The sequence below is a fragment of the Vulpes vulpes genome, chromosome 1 (genome assembly GCF_048418805.1).
Source record: "Vulpes vulpes isolate BD-2025 chromosome 1, VulVul3, whole genome shotgun sequence".
Lineage (NCBI taxonomy): Eukaryota > Metazoa > Chordata > Mammalia > Carnivora > Canidae > Vulpes > Vulpes vulpes.
Genome location: NC_132780.1, coordinates 50,787,907 through 50,802,831, shown reverse-complemented (window position 1 = coordinate 50,802,831; position 14,925 = coordinate 50,787,907). Strand labels below are relative to the sequence as shown.

At 32.8% G+C, this 14,925-nt stretch overlaps 1 protein-coding gene across 2 annotated transcripts in view; it reads right to left on the bottom strand.

Moving 5' to 3' along the window:
- Positions 1 to 14,925, bottom strand: part of ERCC6L2 (ERCC excision repair 6 like 2) — a 125,694-nt gene that overhangs the window by 78,861 nt on the left and 31,908 nt on the right. For both annotated transcript variants that reach the window (XM_025984209.2, XM_072763894.1), the window contains exon 4: positions 770 to 963. In XM_025984209.2, the coding sequence (XP_025839994.1) occupies positions 770 to 963 (194 nt within the window). The remainder of the gene's footprint in view (positions 1 to 769; positions 964 to 14,925) is intronic.

Sequence of the window (14,925 nt, the reverse complement as noted above, 5' to 3'; positions counted from 1 at the left end):
GCCGTGATGTTTGTTGGTTGAAGGCCTCTGCAAATGCGCTTTGGTCTCTCTTCCTGCATTATTCTTCTATTCTTCAACTCTTACTTATCCATCCAATTCTTACTCAGATCATAGGTCATCTTCTCTGGGAAGCTCCCTGACCATTCTACTCACTCTGCAGCAGAGTTAGATTCTTTACGTGCTCCCATGCATCATCTGTTACATATCAAACACTTACATGGCTTTATAGTTATGTCTTGAGATGCCCCATTAAAATCTGAAGATGTAGGTAGGCACACGTTACCAGCTCATTTCTTTTGGGTACTTACAGTCCTGGAACACTGATCCTCGAAATGTATATATATTTTTTGCCGCTCAACAATTGCAACAAATTCCCGTAATTAAAATCATTCATGAAAACTGCTGTCTTAATCTAGAGGTGCCATATGCATGAAATTTAGAACAGTATTACCCTCCTTTAGGATGCATTGTTTGGAAATAGAATAAAGGAAAAAGAATGGACTATAATAAAATCTGATGCAGGTTTGTTTTGTTTTGTTTTATTTTGTTTTAAGAGGGGGAGGAAGGAGAAGGAGAGAATCTTAAGCAGGCTCCATGCTAAGGCACCTATAGGTTCTTCCTCCTTAGAAAACAAGTTATTATAAACTATGTATTTCAATAATTTTGAAATGAAATTCAATGCTAAAGAATATTTAGAACTTTTTAAAAATCACAACGTAAAAGGATACTGTGGATGTAAACAGAATATTAATGCAATCATTTCCATTACCTGTTAAGTTCATCTAGACATAAACGTAGCGTTTCGTAAGTTGTTAGAGCAATTTCACACTTCCTCTGCTTTACACGAATCAGTTCATTGTCTTTTTTGTTACCATGTAAAATAGTGACTCTGAAATATCCCCAGGTATCCAATTCATCCCTCCAGTTGTAGAGGACAGAAAGAGGAGCAACTATTAAGAACATCTAAAAGAAGAAGAAAAACAAAATTATATTTTTTAAGAAATGAAAAAAGTGAAATCAGAATGTCAATAGTCCTTTAATTTTTGACATTGCAATTGATAAGAATAAACACAACTTAGTGACTGGATATAAAAGACTGCCAAAAAATACTTTGTTGTTCATCTTTTTATTAAGATAAAACAGATATCTAACTTTGTCCAACGGAATAACTGTTTTTTGTTTCACCCTAAATAAGGAGCTGAGAGGTAAGAGAGAAACATTTCTCCAAAACAGAGAAAAGAGTTTAATCAGGATCTGAAATAATAACTTCTAGAGCCAAGTGGGTAATATAAATATTTAAAGCAGGCCAGGTTTTTTTCTTAAATTATATGGTTTTCTGAAGCTCTCTTTCTTTTGTATTGGGCCCTAGTCCAATTATCCTCCTTCTCTCAGATACTGTCAGTTGAAGACCTGGAAAAATCATTTAAAAACTGAAGCAATTAGAAGAGAACCTCTCTCTCTTTTATCATTAGATCAATAATCTACTTATATTTATTTTCATAAATTCTGCCCTCCCACGTTACCATGGATGAACTAATCATGTTCTTATCTAAAGGCAAACCCTAATCTTACACAGTAGTTACCATCACTTCTTGTCAATGCTAGAAAAATTGCAACAAATCTCCCCTATGTGACTAACTTTCACTTTTTAATGGACCAGATCTATCCATGAGCTAGTAAGTTCTAATATTTTCCAGTGTTAAAAAATAAAACAATACCCCAAATCCCCTTCCTTAACCCCTACATCTCTCTTTAACTATCCCTCATTACTTTACTGCCTTTCTAGCAATGATACTCGGGAGTTATCAATACTTATCATTTTTACTTACTTTCCTCCTCTTCTCTCTTGAATTCATATAAATGGGACTTCTGTCCTAACCCCTCCAACCAAAGCAGTCTTTATTAAGATTAATAATATATATGTTTAGTCTTTACATGAATGTGAGACTTCCACTGATCTTCCCTGTACTAACCCCAAATCCTGTTATTACCCATTTTAATTTTTTAATGTTTTTATTTCTCACTGTTATCACTACTTCTAAGCTATTATACTTAATAACATTACAAGTTTCTTTCCAAAAGTTTTATTTTTGCCCTATTAAATAAAGAGGAACCAATTAAACATACTGAAAATTTTCAGTTTAGCAAAAAAATAACACAATACTAGTTTAAATCCTGCTCTCTCTTCTGTGAAATATTTCAGGTAGGCCATTTGTCAGCTATAAAAAGTCAAATTTGACTGTTTTGTAAAGAGAAAGAAGAAAAAAAGAACAAAAGATTAGCCAACTCAGTGTGAGAGTTCTTTTTCCCACCCCATCATCAAATACACATACTCTCTTGTCATACTTGATTCATCTTAAAAACTTTTGCCTTTTGACTTGGAGTTTATCCTATGAATTCCATTATTCTCCTACCTTCAGATACAAAATTTTGGATCCAAGTACTTAGTCCAAGTATAGTCTTATGCCCTCCCCCATTTTTGTATATTACAAGATGAAAATGATAGGTCCAAACTCTATTGCCCACTTTGAGCAGTTTTCCACTTCAGGTATCATTCATCAAAGTTGGCAATGAATCTAAATATTCCTAAAATCAGTCCAAAGATTCAAAAAGTTTTAAAATTAAGACATTTCTTATTGGCCTTTGACATTGCAAAAGGTAAGTAAAATGGTTCAGTAATATTTTAATACTAAAAGAGGTCAGAGAACTGTTATGCCATTTGCAAAGTCCAGAGAAGGTACAAGAATGTGAAGTATTTACTACCATGCTGTGATTAATATTTCATTTAATAAGCCTTACTTAAGCAAAAGATGCCAAAACAGTAAAATGGAAAGCAGTGTCCAGTTGCTATTTCACTGCACACACGTTAGAATAACGTTTGTTATTCTGAAGCCAAGAAGCAATTTTATAAAACTAGATCTAAAATATAATACAAACAATAAAAATATGCTCACTTAAATATTACTAAAATCAACAGAGACCACATTTAATCATTCAACTAGAGAAGACTGAATTGCTTTTCTCTTTCAATAAATCTGGCTCAATTATTGAAATGCATGCTTTTAAAGTCTGAGTCTTCATGCTCTATGGCCTTAGAAAAATGTGATATAAATACTCAAAGATATTTTCATGTGCAATGATTTTTGTGGTAGAAGTAGTTCTAGTATTAACAATAATTATCATACCATTATTGAGGACTTTCTGTGTCTCAAGGGCTGTGCAAAGTAGTTGACAAATATTAGCTCTTTACATAGACTTTACATAAAAATGCTATCAAGTAGAAGTATTTAGTATTTCCTTTCTAAAGGATGAGATGAGATGAAAAAACTAAGGTGTAGAGATGTTAACACCCAAGGTCATACTGCTACTAGGTGGCAAAAGAAGTATTTGAATCCATGTCTGCCTAATTCCAAAGCTTATAATCACCATATTGTGTTAGTACTGTAATTCAGAAAGTCCATGACTATGAGACATATAGCTTTCTTATTTACCATTGTAACTCCAAAACTTTGTATAGCATTTAGAAAACAAAGGTGCTCAAGTGATAAATTAAATAATAAATGCAACCATGCATGACAGTGCCATGGTAGGAAGAGCGATGTATATTCAGAGACCAACAGACATATAGAACCAAAACAAAGGTCTCACACAGGAGGATGTGAGATACTAAAGTGAAAAATAATATGTACCTTTATAGTAAGAGAAATTACAAACCATAAAATTGAATTTTTGCTATTTAACTCAAAGTTCTAAAAAATATTCCCTGTAACTACCTCTATTACACTAATTCTTTCAAAAATGCCAAACCTAATTAATTTAAACAATATTATGTATAATTGAGGACTTTTCCTTTGGAATACTGTGGCTAATATAGGAATTTAAGTTTAGAATCTATTCAAGTCATGAGCCTCTCCAAATCTTTTTTTTTTGGAAAGCAGCATAAGAAGTATGCCAAAACTAGACATTCTTAAAAAATATGAAAATATAGACCTATATCACTTAAATTAATGGACAACAAACTAATAAATATCAAATCTTGCAATTAAACAAGAGAAGTAAATAAAGGATGAGAATGAAAATAACAAGTATAAATATTTATAGAAAATATAGGTAAAACAATAAAATGAACAGTAAATCAATTAATGTTTTTAAAGTTTTATTTATTTGAGAGAGTGTGCCTGCATGTGCAAATGTGGGGAGAGGCAGAATAGAGAATCCCAAGCAGACTCCCCCACTGAGTGCAGAGCCCAACTTGGGGCTCCATCTCATGACCATGAGAGATGAGATCATGACCTAAGTTGAAATCATGAGTCAGACATTCAACTGACTGAGCCACTCAAACAGTAAATCAATTATTAAGAACAGTAAAAAAATTAAGAAAGTGCAATTTATCAAATACGTGTTGCACCTTAAGTGGTACGTTAGATCAAATGAACTTAATAGATATATACAGAATATTTGATTCCAAAGCAGCAGAATATGCATTCTTTTCAAGAGCATATTGTAACTGTAACTAACACTTTCTGGTATAGATCATACGTCAGGACACAAAACAAATCTTAATAAACTTTAAAAGACTGAAATCATATCAAACGTCTTTCAACCACAAAGGTATGAAACTAGAAAACAATTACATAAGGAAAACTCGAAAATTCACAAATATGTAGAGATTAAACAACATGCTAGTCATGATAAAATCCCTCAACAAGGTAGGTTTAAGAGGACAGATTAAAAAGGCCATATATGAAAAACCCACAGCTAACATCATCCTCAATGGGGATAAACTGAGAGCTTTTCTTCTATGATCAGGAAAAGAAAGGGATATCCACTCTTCAACTGTTAAAGAACAGTTGTTTAACATAGAACTGGAAATCCTATCTACAGCAAACAGGCAACAAAAAGAAATAATAGGCATCCAAATTGGCAAGGAAGAACTAAAATTTTCACTATTTGTAGATGGCATGATACTATATAAAAAATCTAAAAGACCACCAAAAAAAAAAAAAAAAGATAAACTAATTCAGTAAAGTCACATGATACAAGATCAACATATGGAAATCTACTGCACTTCTATACACTAATAATGAAGCAGCAGAAAGAGAAATTAAGGAATCAATCCCATTTATAATGGCACCAAAAACAATAAGATACCTAGGAATAAACCTAACCAAAGGGATTAGGACCTGTACTCTGAAAACTATAAACACTGGCAAAAGAAATGGAAAAACATTCCATGCTTAAGGATCAGAATAAGTATTGTTAAAATGTATATGCTATCCAAAGCAATCTACACTTTAACACAATCCCTATCAAAATATCAACAGAATGTTTGACAGAGCTAAAACAAAATCCTAAAATTTGTATGGAACCACAAAAGACCCTGAATAGTCAAAGCAACCTTGAAAAAGAAGAGCAAAACTGGAGGCCTCACAATTTCAGACTTCAAGCTATATTACAGAGTTGTGGTGACCAAAGCAGTATGGTACTAGCAAAAACAGACACACAATCAATAGTACAAAATAGAAAACCCAGAAACAAACCCACAACTACATGGTCAACTAATCTTCAACAAAGCAGGAAAGAATATCCAATGGAAAAAGTCTCTTCAATAAGCAGTGTTTGGAAAACTGGACAGCAACATGCAAAAGAATCAAACTGTACCACTTTCTTACACAATACAGAAAAAAATTCAAAATGTATTAAAGACTTAAATGTGAGACTTGAAACCATAATAATCCTAGAGGAAAACATAATAATCCCAGAAAATGGAAGTAAAACATACCTAAGTATTCTCTTTGATATTGGCTTTAGCAACTTTTTTCCAGACATATCTCCAGAGGCTAAAGAGACAAAAGCAAATAAACAACTGGGACTTCATCAAAATAAAAATCTTCTGCACAGTGAAGGAAACAATCAACAAAACTAAAAGGCAACCTATGGGAATGGAAGAAGATTTTTGCAAATGACATATCCGATAAGGGGTTAATATCCAAAATATAAAAGAATTTATATAACACCTAAAAAACAAATAATCCAATTAAAAACTGGGCAGAGGACATGAATAGATATTTTTCCAAAGAAGACATATAGATGGTCAACAGGCACATGAAAAGATGCTCAACCTCACTCATCATCAGGGAAATAAAACTCAAAACTACAATATCACCTCACACCTGTCATAATGGCTAAAATCAACAACACAGGAAACAACAGATGTTGGCAAGGATGTGGAGAAAGGGGAACCCTCATGCACTGTTGGTGGGAATATAAACTGGTGAAGCCACTCTGGAAAACAGTGTGGAGGTCCCTCAAAAAGTTAAAAATGCAACCACTTTGACTACAATCCAGCAATTGCATTACGAGGTATTTATCCAAAGAATAAAAAAATACTAATTCAATGGGATAGATGTACCCTGATATCTACAGCAGCATTATCTACAATAGCCAAATTATGGAAACAGACTGAGTGTCTACTGACTGATGAATGGATAAAGATGTGCGATACACACACACACACACACATCACATATATATGTGTATGTTACAAAAAGACAAACACCATATGATTTCATGCATATGCAGAACTTAAGAAACAAAACAAGCAAAGGGGATAAAAAAAAAAGAGAGGGAGGTAAACCAATAAATATACTCTCTTAATTATAGAGAACAAACTGATGATTATCAAAGGGGTGATGAGGGGAGGACGGGTTAAATAGGTGAAGGAGATTAAGGAGTGCACTTGCTGTGACTAGCACTGGGTACTGTATGGAAGTGTTGAATCATTACACTGTACACCCAAAAACAATATTACACTATATGTTAAATAAGTAGAACTTAAATAAAAATTTTTAAAAATAAACAACATGCTACTGAACAACTAAAGGGTCAAAGAAGAAATAAAATACCTTGAGACAAACGAAAATGGAAATAAAACATGCCAAATTTATAGGATGCAGAAAAACAGTTCTGAGAGAATTTCACAGCGATCTATGCCTACCCCCAATAAATAAGAAAAATCTCAAACATACAACCTAGTTTTATACCTTAAAGAACTAGAAAGAACAAAGTTAGTAGAAGAAAGAAATAACAAAGATCTGAATGGAAAAAATTAGAGACTAAAAAGACATAAGAAAAATCAGTAAAACTAGGAGCTGCTTCTTTGAAAAGGTAAAACTGAGAAAACTTTAGCTAGATTCACCAAAAAAAAAAAAAAAAAAAAAAAATAGAGGGCTCAAATAAATAAAATCAGAAATGAAAGAGATGGTACAACTGATGCCACATATATACAAAGAATCATTAAGTGAGTACCATAAACAATTATGTGCTAACAAATTGGAAAACCTAAAAGAAATGGATATTTTCTAAAAACTACAACCCTCCATGACTGAATCATAAAGAAAAGAGAGAATCTGTATAAACCAATTACTAGTAAGATGAATTACTATTGATTTTTGAATCAATAATCAAACTCATCCCACAAACAAAAGTCTAGCACCAGCTGGTTCAGTGGTGAATTCTACTAAACATTGCAAACCCTCTTCAAACCTTTCTAAAAAATCAGGGAGAATCCTTCATTTTTACAAGGCTATTGTTACCTTGATACAGAAACCAGACAGGACACCACAACAAAGGAAAATTAAAAACCAATATCCATGATGAACATAGGTCCAAAAATCCTCAAGAAAATATCAGCAAAGTGAATTCAGAAATACATCAAAAGGATCATATGCCATGATCAAGTGGGTTTTATTCCAGCGATGCAAGGATGGGTTGTTCAAATTTACAAATCAATCACACAGACACCACATTAACAAAATGAAGAATAAAGATCACATGATCATCACATGGATGCTAAAGAAGCATTTGACAAAATTCAACATCCATTTATGATAAAAACTCAACAAAGCAAGTATAGAGGGAAAGTACTTTAACATAATAAAGGCCATATGACAAGCCACAACAATATTATTCTCAACGGTGAAAGATAAAAACTTTTCCTCTAAGATCAAGAACAAGAACAAGGTTACTCCCTCTCACCACTTTTATTCAACATAGTATTGGAAGTCCTAGCCAGACCAATAAGAAAGGAAGGAAGGAAGGAAGGAAGGAAGGAAGGAAGGAAGGAAGGAAAGAAGGAAAGGAAAGGAAAGGAAAGGAAAGGAAAGGAAAGGAAAGGAAAGGAAAGGAAAGGAAAGGAAAGGAAAGCAAAGGAAAGCAAAGGAAAGCAAAGGAAAGCAAAGGAAAGCAAAGGAAAACAAAGGAAAGGAAAGGAAGGAAGGAGAAAGGAAAAAAAAGGAAGAAAGAAAAAGGAAGGGAGGGAAGAAGGGAGTAAAAGAAGGAAAGAAAAGATAGAAAGAAATCCAAATTGGAGGTGTGCCTCGGTGGCTCAGTCAGTTAAGCAGCTGCCTCTGGCTCAGGTCATGATCCCAGGGTTCTGGGATTGAGCCCACGTTGGGCTCCCTGCTCTACAGGGAGCCTGCTTCTCTGTATCTGCCTGCTGCTCCCCCTGCTTCTGCTCTCTTTCTCTGTCAAATAAATAAATAAAATCTTTTAAAAAAGAAAAAAGAAAAAGAAATCCAAATTGGAAAGCAAGAGGAAAACTGTCAATGTTTGCATACAACATGATATTGTATATAGAGATCACTAAAGACTCCACCAAAAAAAAATTGTTAGGACAAACAGTTTGGTATAGTTGCAGAAAACGAAATCAATATGAAAAATCTGTTGCTTTTCTATACACTAACAACAAACTATCAGTAACAGGAATGAAAAAAAAATCTCATTTACAATTACATCAAAATGAGTAGAATACCTAGGGATAAATTCAATCAAGGAGGTAAAAGACCTAGACACTGAGAACTACAAGCCACTGAAAAAATAAACTATAGAAGGGGTGCCTGGGTCGTTCGGTCAGTTGAGTGGCTGACTCCTGATTTCGGCTCAGGTCATGATATTTGGTCCTAGGACTGAGTCCTGCATCAGGCTCCAAGTTCAGGAGAGAGTCAGCTTGAGGATTTTCTCTCTTACTCTCCCTCTGCCCCTCCCCATGCTCTGTCTCTCTAAAATAAATAAATAAATAAATAAATAAATAAATAAATAAATAAATAAATAAATAAATAAATCTTTGAAAAAAGAAACTACAAAAGACACAAATAAATGGAAAGATATTCCATGCTATGGATTGGAATAACAAATATTGTTAAAATGTCCACATTACCCAAGCAATCTACAGATTCAATTCAATCCCTATAAAACTCCAATGACATTTTTCACAGAAAAAAAAAAAAATCCTAAAATTTGTATAGAACCATAAAAGACCACAGTCAATCTTGAAAAAGAACAACAAAGCCGAATTACACTCCCTGATTTCAAACTACTTTACAAAGCCATAATAATCAAACAATATGCTACTGCATAACAAGAGACACATAAATCACTGAACAAAATAGAAAACCTAGAAATAACCCACACTTAAATGGCCAATTAATTTATGACACAGGAGGCGAAAATATCCAATAAGAAAGGATAGTCATGTCGATGAATGGTGTTGGGGAAACTACACAGCCAGAGCAAAAGAATGAAACTACTATCTTATATAAATGAAATGGATTAAAGACTTGAATATAAGACTGAAAACCATAAAACTAGAGCACATGGCAGTAAGCTCCTAGACTATGGTCTTAGTGATGATTTTTTAAATGTAACTCCAAATGCAAAGGCAAGAAAAACAAAAATTTGTTTATTTTGGATATTAACCCCTTACCAGATATATGATTTGCAAATATTTTCTCCTATTCAGTTGGTTGTCTTTTCTTTTTGTTGATGATATCCTTTGCTGTGCAGAAGGGACTATATCAAATTAAAAAGCTTCTGATAAGGGGTTAATAACCAAATTATTAAAGAACACATACAAACTTAATAGCAAAAAAAAAAAATCCAATTTAAAAATGGGCAGAGAATCTGGATAGACATTTTTCCAGAGAAGAAAAGGAGATGGCCAACAGACACATGAAAAATATCACTAGTCATCAGAGAAATGCAAATCAAAACCACAATGAGATATCACCTCACATCTGTTAGACTGCCTATTTTCAAAACAACAAGAAATAATAAGTGTTCATGACAATTTCAAGAAAACCTTTATGCACTATCAGTAGGAATTTTAGTGCATTCACTATTAAAAACAAAATTTTAAAAATAAAATTATGATTCTATATTTTCACTTCTGCATATTTATCTGAAGAAAACAAAAACACTAATCTGAAAAGATATATGTACTCCCATATTCACTGCAGTATTATTTACAATAGACAAGATATGGAAACAACCCAAGTATCCACTGATGGATGATAAAGAAGATACATATATCACACCCACCCACCTACCCACATACATAGAATACTATTCGGCCATAAAAAGGAATGAAATCTTGCCATTTGTGATAACATGGATGGACCTTAAGGGCATTATGTTAAGTGAAACAAGTCAGATCAAGAAAGAGAAATATCATTTGATTTCACTTATATGTAGAATATACAAAGTAAACCAAAAAAATCAAGTTCATAGCTACAAAGAACATAGCCAGGCAGACCAGTGGTATGTGACATAGGTGAAAGAGGTCAAAAAAGTACAAGCATCGGGGAACCCTGGGTGGCCTAGCAGTTTAGCGCCTGCCTTCGGCCCAGGGCATGATCCTGGGAGTCCTGGGATCGAGTCCCACATTGAGCTCCCTGCATGGAGCCTGCTTCTCCCTCTGCCTGTGTCTCTGCCTCTCTCTCTCTGTGTCTCTCATGAATAAATAAATAAAATCTTAAAAAAAAAAAAGCACAAGCATCCAGTTATAAAATAAATAATTCATGAAGATACACTGCCTGCCATGGTGACTACAGTGGGTACTATATTGCATATTTTAAAGTTGCTAATACAGTAGATCTTAAAAGTCTTCATTACAAGAAAAAAAAGAAAATTTTTTTTCTATGTATGGTGATAGACTTATTTACTGTGATCATTTTATAATGTGCACAAATATCAAATCATTATTTGCACACCTGAAACTAATAAAATATGTCATTAACAGTTTTTAAAGAGCCTGGACAAGCATGTGGCTTTAAGATATATAAAAACATTACCATTTGCAATAGCAACCAAAAAAGAAAGAATACCTAGTTAAACTTAATAAACAAGAAACTAGGTCATATGAAGAAAGCTAGAAACTCTGAAGGGTATACAATAAGATTTAAGCAAATGATACAACTATTCTTGGATATGCAGTATTTACAGTATGAAAATGTTTATTCTCCACAGAGAATACCAATTAAAATATCAATATGTTTTTACGAGAAAACTAAGAAAATTTGAAGACAAACTAGTCTTACCAAACATTACAACATATTATAAAGCCAAAAAAATTTGAACTGGTTAGCACTGAAAGAGAAATGAATAAACCAACAGGACAGAATAATATATCCAGAAATATACCCACACATATACAAATGAGTTTCATTTTACTCAAAAGTGACCCTTCAAATCATTGTGAAAAATTGGGTTTATTCAATAAATGACAATTAAAATAATTGGCTACCCATTTGAAAAAAAATAAAGCTGTACTACTAGATCACTCCTCATAGCAGAATAAATTCAGGCTAACACAGAGATATAAAGTTATAAAATAAAGACATATACAGTATAAAAGAATCATGGGTGAACTACAATCTTAGGTACAAAAAACTTTTCTAGGCAGGCATAAAACCCAGAAGCTATTAACATAGACATATTTACCCAAATTTAAAAATATATAATAAATAAGTCAAACACTGACTTTGTAAAAGTAGGAAAGAAATATTTACAGAATATAAAATGGACAAAAGATTGGTATATAGAACATATGATTAAGGACTATTAAGAAATATGATTAAAACTGGAACTTGATGTTTTAAAAAGCTATTAAAAGTCTTTTAAGATTCTAAAAAGATACTCAACTTCATAATTAAAGCAACAGAAATCAAAGCAAGATCTAATTTTTCTACATCTCTGATATAATTTATGTTTGTTAACTCCTAGGATAAATGAAAAGGTGGGAAACAGAATTTTACACTCTTGGTGAGAATACAAATTGGCACAAGCACTTGAAAGGCAATTGACTGTAGCTGTCAATTGTAATATACCCATAATTTCAGTACCACAGACAGTGTGATTCCAATATCAAGAATTTATCCTATAGTTAGGATGGCAAAAGTTGCAAGATATATGCAAGAAGATTTTCACAGCAGCATTATTTGCAAGATAATCTTTTTGGTATACATCAGAAACTAAAATAGGGGACGCCTGGGTGGCTCAGCAGTTGAGTATCTGCCTTTGGCTCAGGGCGTGATTCTGGATTCCTGGGATTGAGTCCTGCATCAGGCTCCTTGCATGGAGCCTGCTTCTCCTCCCTCTGCCTGTGTCTCTGCCTCTCTTTTTGTGTCTCTCATGAATAAATAAATAAAATCTTGAAGAAAAAAAAAGAAGAAACTAAAATAGTGCATAGTAAATAAAATACTCGAAACATATTTTTGTTCAATCACCACTGAAACCACTTTTCATACCGTTATTACTAGAACAATTCTCCTCTACATTAATACTGATTATGAATTTTCATAGACTATCTAAAGATTTATCATATGAGACAGCAATATTTAAAATTAATTTACTTTGATTTTCTTAAAGATTGAATTCCAATCCTAATAGCCTAAATCTAAAGACTCATTCCAAGAATTAATATTGAAATGCATACTTTATGTCTTTTCCTTTAGGAATTTATTCTTGGCAGGAAACATCTATTTCATGAATTCTTAGATGATTTATTCACACTTAAAAAGTTTCAAAATGTATATGAGATGTATCATATCACACACACACCTAAAATCCACCACTCCTTAATTTGTAACATTTGACTCATTAAAAGGATTTTTTTCAAGTAGATCCAACATTAATTTTTCAGGATTCCATTGCTTTTCTCACATTAGCATAATAAATATAAAGGAATTTATTTCTTTCCTAGCTATTTCATAGACTATCTTTTAAAAATGCACAAAATTTTAACTGGTCCAATACAAATTTATCTTTTAAGAATTTTATAACACAAAAAAAGCTACTTGTCTGAATTTCCTTCAGGGGAATAATTTAGGATGTCACTTGTAATCTCATTAAAAGGTTTATGAAATTCCAGTTCAAATGATAAATTAAACAAATGTATTTATTGATTGCCAACTGAAACAAAAGAACAAATACAAAAATAAATCCACAATAGTGTAAAATGCTTGGAAGTGGTGCTGCCAGATAACAAGAAATGTGTAAAAGTAGAAGAAAACTGACATACTTGAGTAACAAGAATCTATCCTCTATGTAAGAGAAAATTTCCCCAAAAAACACAGTGAATTTTTCTAGAAATAGACAAACACTGTAAAAAGAGGCAAAGAAGGTCCTCAGATCATAAAAAAGGGGTCAATTTATTAACAGAATATAACAACTGTAAATATTATACCCATATCAAAACATTTAACTATATAAAGTAAATATTAACAGATATGAAGAGAGAAAATGACAGCAATATAATAATAATAGGGGACTTCAACACCCTACTTTCAACAATGGATAGACCATCCAGACAGGAAATCAATAAAGAAAACACCAGACTTAAACAACACAGCAGATGGACCTAAGAGACAGACACACAACATTTCATCTAATAGCCGCAGAATGTATATTCTTCTCAAGCACATATGGAACTTTCCCTAGGACAGTTAGTATGTTAGGCCACAAAACAAGTCTTAATAAATGTGTGCTTTAAATCATATCAAACATGTTTTCTGACAATGGTATGAAACTAGTAATTCATAACAAGAGGAAAACTGAAAAATCCACATCTATGTGGATATTAAACAAGAAGTTCCTGACAACCAAAGGGGTCAAAGAAAGAATCAAAAGAGAAATAAAAAAATATCTTGAGACAAATAAAAACTGAAACACAGCATACCAAAACTTATGGGATGCAGCAGAAGGAGTTCTAAAAAGAAAAATTTAGTGATAAAAACCAACACTGAGAAAAAAAAATTGCAAATAAACCTAACTTACACACTTCAAGAAACTATAAAAAGAAGAACAGGGTATGCCTGGGTGCACAGTCAGTTGAGCATCCAATTCTTGGTTTTGGTCAGGTTGTGATCTCAGGGTCATCAGATCCAGCCCTTCTCAGGCTTCGCACTCAGTGTGGAGTCTGCTTGGAACTCTCTCTCCTCCCTCTGCCCCTCCTACCCCCATTTGTGCACACTCCCTCTCTCTAAAATAAATAAATCTTTAAAAAAATAAGAGGAAATTAAGCCCAAAGTTAGTAGAAGAAGGCAATCACCAAGATCAGAACAGAAGTAAATTAAATCTTCAGAAAAGATCACTGAAATTAACAGCTGGTTCTCTGAGCAGATAAACAAAATTGGCAAAACTTTAGCTAGAATAAGAAAAAAAGAACACTCAAATAAAATTAGTGAAACAAGAGACATTACAACTGATAACACAGAAATACAAAGGATCATATGAAATTATACAATTATATATGAAGAAATTAGATAACCTAGAAGAAATGGAAAAACTCCCAGAAAAATATAACCCAACAAGACTGAATCATGAAGAAAGAAGATATGAACAAACTACTAATAAAGACACTGAATCAGTAACCAAAAACTTACCAGCACAGAAAACTCCAGGGCCAGACAGCATTACTAGTGAATTCTACCAAACATCTGAAGAAGTAATGTCAATCCTTCTCAACAATCCCAAACTCATTTTTCAAGGCCAATGTTATTCTGATATCAAAGACAACAGTATCACAAGAAAAGAAAATTACAGGCAAATATCCCTAATAAATATAGATGCAAAAATCTTCAACAAAAT